General features: G+C 36.6%; 1 protein-coding gene across 1 annotated transcript in view; it reads left to right on the top strand.

The window, feature by feature from the left end:
* The window catches only part of LOC121734690 (fasciculation and elongation protein zeta-2), a 50,994-nt gene extending 41,774 nt beyond the window's left edge, over positions 1-9,220 (top strand). The window contains exons 3-8 of the mRNA XM_042125289.1: positions 1,162-1,293; positions 2,515-2,635; positions 4,145-4,269; positions 4,723-4,854; positions 6,343-6,418; positions 6,679-9,220. Of these exons, the coding sequence (XP_041981223.1) occupies positions 1,162-1,293; positions 2,515-2,635; positions 4,145-4,269; positions 4,723-4,854; positions 6,343-6,418; positions 6,679-6,761 (669 nt within the window). The 3' untranslated portion in view covers positions 6,762-9,220. The remainder of the gene's footprint in view (positions 1-1,161; positions 1,294-2,514; positions 2,636-4,144; positions 4,270-4,722; positions 4,855-6,342; positions 6,419-6,678) is intronic.
* Positions 9,221-9,585: the final 365 nt, after the last annotated feature.

Below are 9,585 nucleotides of genomic sequence, written 5' to 3' on the forward strand. Positions count from 1 at the left end.
TCGTAAAGAAGTCATTAGTAAGCCAAGAGTTAATCCAAGCGATTTTCTTCGAACAGATAATATGATTGTCTAATCCAACTTCATCTTACAATTTTTCACTAAGGCAATTGTTCTGCAATAATAAGTAGTTTTTGAAAAACCGGAGAAATTATCGTTCTCCGGGAGGACGGGAGGTTAAGCATTATTACCGGAGTCTCCCGGGCAATCCGGTGGGGTTGGAAACCCTAGTCATTAGCCATGACTCATGAGTGATGGGAAATGTGTCGCTATAATTACACATAATATTTATCGAGCACAAGATTGTATCAATCAAGATAGTAAACGCTACGGTCGAGTGACGTCACGTAATTGTTGAAAACCATTAAGATTTACGATACAATGAAAGTTACATGAAAATTGCACGTCTGAGGCCCACTGGCGTAAAAGTATGGAGGGTAGATCGTAAAAGTTAAAGAGAAGTCTGGGTTTTTATTTGTCTCTTTTGTTTATTCACGGTTAACATGAGCCCTAATTGGTACAAGGAGGAACGGGCGTATAATTATATGGCTTTGATAAGGGGGGGGGGGGTCCCTAACGTAAAAAAGCGGCCAAGTGTGCGAGTTTGACTCGCCCATGAAGGGTTCTGCAGCAGCCTAAATACCTACTCTGCCTATGGACACGCTCCACAGTATAATAATTATTATTATAATATTGTAAATAGAAAAAAAAAATACATGTACCTCGCCGATGAAAATCGGTGGGTACATAATACCTATATTGTCGATTGGACAAGTAAGATGGATAGTAATGGGGGGTCCGGACCCCCAGGCCCCCCCCCCCCCTTATATACGCCCATGCAAGGGGGTATATTGCGCTATTCTGAGTTAATATATAGTACCGTATCCTATGTCCTTTCCCGGGATACTTACGGGATACGGAAGTATCTCCATACCAAATTTCAGCAAAATCGGTTCAGCGGTTTGGGCACGAAGAGGTAACAGACAGACAGATGCACTTTCGAATTTATAATATTAGTATGGATAGACGCCATCAATACTTCTAATCAGCCCAGAGAGGTATTATGTACGTGTATGAAACTTTTTGTAATCCACCATTATTATTTTTATACTTAAGCATTTTAAGGGTCTTTACACTCTCTAATCAGTCGAATCCTTCTTCCAGGGTGCGATGACCCCCGACGACGAGATCCACAGCTCGGAGGACGAGGCCGTGGCGTCCGACCTGGACATGCACGCACTCATCCTGGGCGGACTGCACCAGGACCACGAGTGTCCTGTCAAGACTGCTGACGAGGTAATGTGATGATAATTAAACCGCTATACCAGGGGTAACGTCAAACACAGACAAAACTAGTGTACCAGAAGTAGTAACTTTTTGAAATGCATGACCGTTCGCGTTATCGTGAATTTGACGTAAGAACTTTTCTCACAATTTAAAAAGTTATGTCAAAATTTGACATTTTATTTTTTTTATGAGTAAATTACGTGGGTATAGAACATTATAGGTACTTTAGAGGGAAACTCGTAGCTTAGTAATAACCACCAAATCTTAAGTTTCTAAACGGTCCACAAAATATATGGCACTTCAGTCTTCACACTAGATTTTTTTGTTGGCCCCTGCTGGGCAAAGGGCCAGGGTCTTCCACTTATCTCGCTCTACTAGTAATATGATAAATCATAATTCAAAACAAAAACTTGAAAGTTTTAATGCTTATAATATGGTCAACGTACTCAATATTCATCTGACTTATACAGGGTGTAACAAAAACAAGTGATAATACTTTAGGGTGTGTACGTGTTCCTTGTAGGGAGTTCACTGTGAAAGTAGCAGCGCTGAAAGACCAATTTATTTTTTCATTTTTGTATGGGGAAACTCGTGACGCTCGGGCCCTTGCCCATACAAAAGTGAAAAAAAATGTTCGTCTTTCAGAGCTGCTACTTTCACAGTGAACTCTCTACAAGGAACATGTACACACCCTAAAGTATTATCACTATTTTTTGTTACACACTGTATAATAGAGCAATTGAACATAACCGTTAACTTTTAATTCGCTTAATAATTACAAAGCTATTGCAATGATACTTAATAATCTTCAGATTCATTGAAGATAACCAACTCATGGTAACTTAAAACTTACACTTAACTTAAGTGCAATCTTTACGCGCTTGGTGTTCATTGAAGACTGTTCAGCCAAGTAAAAATATAATGTAATTTTATTTAGTATAATATATTCAAATCAATTTATGTCGTACGAAGCTATCGACATCAAAATCTGTTTAATTACGAATAGGTTTACAACTCTACATAAAAAAAATATCTGCAAAACTGTCCGCGGAATCTGTCTAGCTGAGAATTAATTTACCTGACTAAAATTACAAATGCGAGAGTGTAATCTGTCTGTCTTTTTTTTTCTGTCTGTAATTCGAAATAACCGCTGAACCGATTTTGCATGGGCATAGAGGGCGGCAGAGGCTGCGGACAACACCTGGTTAACATGATAATGTATGGTTCCAGGTGATCCAGGAGATCGACGACATGATGCAGGAGACGCCGTCGTCGGAGGGCGACCTGCTGGAGTACAATGAGGCGCTGGAGAAGGGCAAGGAGGTGCTCAGCTCACCGCTCTATGAGGACAGTAAGTGCCTTACTCTGATGTCTGGCTTCTCACGGCGCGTAATATCATGAGCGGTTCCTTAGAAGTTACCGACTTCAATTATGGATCGGACGCGCCTGCTGGAGCCAGCCCGCGCCACCTCGAGCCATTACCTTCACACGGCGCGTGGCTCGAGCTGGCGCGGCTGCTGTGACAGTATGGGTCGCCGTATGGCCATACACCACAAACGTTCCATAATATCATGATGGTCTTTGGTGGGTGGAGGGCAGCAAACTTCACGCTATTGGTATATCAAGGATTAAGTTAATGATTTCAGTCGTGATTGTTAGACCGTGATCAGACGGTGACACGATATTGGTAACTATTGTACACATGCGCCTTTTGCCCCCTTCAGTTTCGCAAATTGAACTTAATGATGTAGTGACCTGTACTTATAAATTTCTAAATAGAAAAGTATGAGACGTTGTGAATTTGCCCCTAATTGAAGTGCCCTATACATCGCACTTACGAAATGTCACTTACGCCCATAAAATCACTTAGCATGGCGCAGCGTAACAATAAATTCGTTAGCACTCACCCAATTTGTCACAATTCTTCAAGCGGCCATATTTCTCCGTCGTCATTATCAGAACTCGGAGCATCCCGAAATTTATCTTCACACGAGTGACTGCACACTTGTTATACAATCTCGACTATTTTTAACTGTCGCAGCGCGGTGTATTTTTAAAAGAAAATAGCTGAATGGGACGTATTTCCTCGAATGAATCTACTTTTTGGGTTTTTTTATAAAAAATCTATAACTATTTTTTGTGACGTATTAAATATATATAGTTCGCGTGAGCTCTTAGGAATTATAAGCAATATGAGTTTACTTCAAACTATTTTTCATGCAATATCAGATACGGTACTTATGCTCTGGCGCGTGAATTCTAGGGAATTACAAAGAGTTTTGCCAGGTTTTGCCAGTTGAGAGCGGTTCCATGCCATCTAAGCGGATTTCTCAAACTGCAGTCTTTAGAAGCTTAATTCATACAGATGGTTGTACTTGCTTTGCAAAACAAGTGAAACATAAATTACCCACTATCTAAAACTAGTATGGATTAGATTCTTCCTCTATCGGTTGTGCTCTGAGGAATTGTTCGGAATCATACCACCTGCAACTTTTCGCTATCGTCCCACGCGAAAAACATACCGTCATCATCTTTATGAGTGGCAGTCTTCCACCGTGCGTTTTTCGCGTTACTTTTTGCCGCGCACTGCAAAACTCTGGAACGAACTGTCACCAGCAGTATTTCCGGACCGATACGACCGGCAAACCTTCAAGATGAGAGCGTATTCCCTCTTAAAAGGCCGGCAACGCACCTGCAGATCTTCTGAAGTTGCGAGTGTCCATGGGCAACGGTAGTTGCTTACCATCAGGTGACCCGTGTGCTCGTTTGCCCCCTTATTTAATAAAAATAAAATAAAAAAGACTAAGACACAATCTTAATAATATTCCCTCCATTACCCACTCTACTTCAAATCTTTCAGAACTACGTCAATTGTCTCTGTCCCAACTGAACGAGATCTTCATGGAGCTGGAGGTCCTCATCCGGGAGTTCTCGGAGACGCTCATAGCGGAACTGGCGCTGCGAGATGAGCTGGAGTATGAGAAGGTACGTTTGTGACTAATAGTGCTTTGTATAAACATAGCAGGAAAACCCTTGTCGGGTTTAACGGTGCTGCTGCTGGTGTTATGATGTTTTTGTGTACCTATTATTTTAAACTCACCACACATTCCCACCACTGTATCTCCGATGTCGTCAGAATTGACAGCGGTCTCCAAGCGACACAGGAATAAGAATAAGAATAAGAACATTTTTATTTTCTCACCACACAACACATGGAGAGGAGATGCAGTGGTGGGAATCAGGGCGGGATTTATATTTTTTGTGTGTAAGTATATGTATGTGTATGCAAAATAAATAAAGTGGCCTTATTTATTTTGCTGCCTCTATGTACGATCTCCTAGGCCATGGCCTATACTGCCTATACATAAATCCAGAGCTGGTGGGAATGTGTGGTGAGCTAAAGCTTGTTTAAAATGTGTCTTATGTTTTAAAAAACAGGAGCTGAAGAACACGTTCATCTCGCTGCTGCTGGCCGTCCAGAACAAGCGGCGGCAGTACCACATAGAGAGGAAGAAGAGACCCGCCCCGCCGCGCTCCCCCAACCTCAATCATAGCCATAACGAGTCTAAGGTAAAACCTTTTTGGTAGCTATAGCGTGAATATGACTAGTGATTGGACATTACTAGTCATTGGACAGAGGTAAGGTTGCTTTAAAAACTACCTGGTTTTTCTTTAAAATCAGGCATTCTATTACTTTAAAAAGAGGCAGGTTTAAAGCAATCTTAATAAATGTTGTGTTTTTGTGCTTTGTCCAATGACTGGTATAACAGTCCGATCACTAGTCATTTATTCATATATGTTTTTATGTTGCCGTAATGAGTCTACGGTAAAACCTTTTTGGTGACTAACTAAACTTTTCCTTTATGTTGCCAGTATTATTTACTTAAGTACATAAAAAATCTTGAATAATTTAATTATAAGTACTTTAAAAAATCCGCACCATCTCTCGAATCCCGAAACCAAGTTCAAAATATGTTGCTTATATAATACGTGTATAATATTTGCCAAAATATCTACCTATTAAGCATAGCGATAGCGATTCATATTATTATATTACTTATATGTATTTATTTTATTCGGTATAAGGTATCTATTATATTTATTTGTGTATTATATTTATTTATTTATATACTAATAGTATCTTATCTTATTTTAAATATTTTTAGTTATATTTTATGGTTGCCTGGTAGAGACTGCTTCCAGCAGTAAGGCCGCCAATTCAAACTATTTCTGTTTTTGTAACATGTGTAAATTGATCTGTTTTGTTTGTTTGAATAAAGAATTTTTTATTTTATTTATTTAAGCAATAATAACAATTTAATGATACTAAAATAAATAAAATTTATCTTTTTATTCAAAATGGGTATCATGATACACTTTTTGAAAGTCGAACGAAGAAACTACGTTGCCTACCACCGGTTCGGGAACGACCCCGCCGAGAAGAACCGGCGTAAGAAACTCGCATAATGTCTTACGGCATCCTCTAGTGGGGAAACGCGGCGGACATTAAGAGGATACCACAGCGGCTAGAGAAATGAAAAAAAAGTACGTGTAATATCTATAGCTGTCTCCCTTACCTCAAGCCTATACCGCAGAACGCGATAGAGACAACTGCAGAAAATCCAGAAAATCAACGATTCGTTGTCCCCTGATTCCTTCTCCAAAACCTAACCGATTTAAGTACTTTTTTCATTAAATATTAAAAAAAGGCTTGAGCTGTGTTCCTATGTTTTGCTTTTTTTGTATAATCTATCCAAATCTGTTTTCTGGACGTTTGAACACAGTGGAAAATCTGGCCATTTTTTTGGGTTTTTGAACGTTCATATCTTATTTAATAATTAAATTATGAAAAAAAAGAAAACATAGGGACATTGTATTAGTAGCCTTAGATATTCAGGAAAAAAATTATAACTCTACTAGCATTATCCAGGGAGGAAACAGGGGACAGCGTTTGTATGGAAAAAATGGCGGTGTGGAATCCTCTTAATACAATATTTGTGCTGCAGAAGCGAGCTATTCGTTCTATTTATAAGATGTCGTCTTTTGAATCTCTTCCAGTATCTGACCACGGTGATTCCTTTCCACCTGGAGAACGGCCCGCCAGACAATCAGTCGCTACAAGTGCTCATTAAGAGTAAGTACATTATTTTATACAGAAAGCATCAAGCGCCATTTTCACTAAAATATTATGTCAGCGCGATGCAAAAAAACAAATAGCGCCATCTATCCGGAGTTTTTGTAACTATTTCAAAAACAATAATTTATTTTATATTGTTAGATCAGAGACAATTATATAAATGCATACTTATAAAGTATGTTACCGTTTTATTCGTTATTCTTATTAAGATTTTTAATTCTTATTTCGTCTTTATAAATATTTTTCCCAATTTTCAGTTCTGAAGGCCATCAACGAAGACAGTCCCACCGTACCTACACTACTGACGGATTACATACTCAAAGTCCTCTGTCCAACATAAACTATTTAATATAACCTAGCTAAATACACGCGTCACTACATTATACTGTAATTAAACATTGGGCGCTTAGAATAACTTCAAACGTACGAATTTCAAATAAATAATAGAGATATGGATGACACTTGGCAGAATTAAGCTTTGGCTGGTTGCAAAAAGAAAATTGGTACGTATACCTTTTCTCTCTGTCTTCCATATTCATTTAGACAGAGACAGCTATATCAGTGTTGCTATGTTTTTGGGCATTCAAATCAAGTTCCTGATGTTTTAAGTTATTCTAAGCGCCGGTTTTTAATTAATTGTCTATAAGAGTGTTTTAAACAGTAATTGTTAATTTGTTAAAGAACAGTTAGCTATTTCTTAATTCTAAAACAGGAGATTGTTACGTTAATTCAAGTTTAAATTATTGATTGAAAGAACAGCGATTTTTAAATAAAAATATATTAGGTTTTTGGGGACTAACCTGCTTTTTCCAATAATGTTACATTCTAAAAGTTTATGGATATAGCAGAAGGGACCTTTCATTTTAGAATTAGTGATGTAAAACTTATTCGAATATATTTTGTCATAATCACCGGTTTAATTTCAACATTGGTGAAAAACCTAAGCGCCAAGTATATTTGAATAAGATAAATCATTTTGCAAAATCGAATCAAATTGGCTAAAATTAAGTACGTAGTTTTATATCAAATCATTGTTTAAATACAAATCATAAATCGTGCACGCTAAATTTTTGACTAAGCGCCATTTTAGAAAATTCGTACTGTGTTGCCATTACAAAAGTTAGTGATGTCCTGTTGCGATGCCATATCGATATTTTTAATGTTTTAGAAATTTTGGGGTAAACATTTTTTTAAAGTATTCTAATTGAAGATTAAATTATTTTGAACATACAAAAGGGATAAATTCCTAAGTATTTATCAGCCAATAATTCTTATGTAATGTAAAATGTTTAACCCCTTTTAAATTATTATCTGTAGGCATTCTTTGGCGTTCTTTATTATAATACTTTTGCATAAATGAACTGTGATATCATGTAAATGTACTTTGTTAATTATTATTACTTCCTTTAAGATTTTTTTGCTGTAAACAAATTTAAGTAGATGTTTATTTTAATATTATTCTTTAGCGATTCTGGCTTCGATCGATTTGATGTAAATAGCGAAATAAAATGGAATTGTCACAAAAATATTTACATAAAAAGTGCTAAAGATTTTTGTAAATATGCGCTTCTTATTTTATGATTCTTTATGCAGGGCTTTAGATATTCACTCAATAACGAATTCATGTAGCGGTAGGATCTAGTATAATCGATCATTATATCTCTTCAGTGTTTAAAACTTTAAAAATATTATAAAAATAGTAAATTACCTATTCCTCACACACCTTCTATAGTGCCTGAAGAATTATATAAAAAATTAAATATGACATTTTGTTAAAAATTATTATATTCGTGCAATAGTGTTACGATAAGTTTTGTAAAGGGATGCTAAATACATTTGTCGATAAACAGGATGTATAATATGACATAGGTACATCGTATGACATAGCCATGCTAACAATAGCGCGAGAGAGAGAGCTGCTATTTGTGTCTTGTTCTACACGCGAATGTGCATAGCATCCTTACTAGAATTGACGCTGTGAAGTTGTGTACGGTGCAATCGCAACTCACTAGCGCGAACTTCACTGCCGTGTCGTGTCTACTTTCGGCTTCTTCTTGTCACAGCACTAGTAAATCATATTTAACGATAGATAGACGTAAATTAAATGTAAGTTTTATTTCTAGTCTTACATTTTAAGTAATTTTATTTGTAAGTTCAAAAATGTCAGATAATTCGACTAATAAAATTAACTATTAAACTATTTTAGTTATTATTATGGCTTCACACAGCTGTAATTCTTAAAATGTTGTACAAAGTATTGTTACTTGTTGGCCATTTAAAATAATAATTTATGAATTATGATCTCCCTAAATATAAATTGACCAATCAAAACAAGGGTAATAATATCATACCAAAGCTAAGCGAGTATTTTGCGCGCGTCTGTCAATGTGACATACAGCTGTGTGTTGCCAGTTACAAATAAAATCATTAATTTAATAAATGTAAATATATCAAATGAATTAACGCGCGTATGAAGTCGTGCTTTAGTATCGTGATGTGCGTGAATTTAATTATTATCTATAATTAAAATTATTTTAACAAAAAGTGTATTATAAATTTAAATTGCATGGATATGTTGGTCGTATAAATCGATTTTAAATGACACATTTATATACTCCGTTAGAGTCGATGTGAAGCTTTTGTCGCACATTTTAAATTTTCATGTAGCAACACCATTTGTAATGTAGGACGAATTTCAGGACGAAGACTGTTTAGACCTCGGAGCACTAAGTGTTGTCTAAGCGACGTGTGGTTAATGCGACGTGTGGTTAATGGTCGAAATAAAGAGCTTGAAGTAAATTTATTGTTTTACTAGATGACGCCCTCCGTTGCGATAAAATTCATTTATCGCGCGGGTACCGTAGAATTTTTCCGGGATAAAAAGTATCCTATATCCTTTCCGGGAACTCCAAGGATCTCCATACCAAATTTCAGCAAAATCGGTTCAGCAGTTTGGGCGTGAAGAGGTAACAGACAGACACACTTCCGCATTTATAATATTAGTAGGAAGGATTAGTATGGATTTGTGTAAACAATTTTCATTTTATAGATGGCTGAACTATTGAACGTGGAAAGTATATTCTTATAAAAATACGCAATATAAAGTGTTTTGCGAATTACAATATAAATCTCCAAAATGCTAAAAGAAAGTGACAGTGCAAATA

This window comes from Aricia agestis, chromosome 16 (genome assembly GCF_905147365.1).
Source record: "Aricia agestis chromosome 16, ilAriAges1.1, whole genome shotgun sequence".
In the NCBI taxonomy this organism is placed as follows: domain Eukaryota; kingdom Metazoa; phylum Arthropoda; class Insecta; order Lepidoptera; family Lycaenidae; genus Aricia; species Aricia agestis.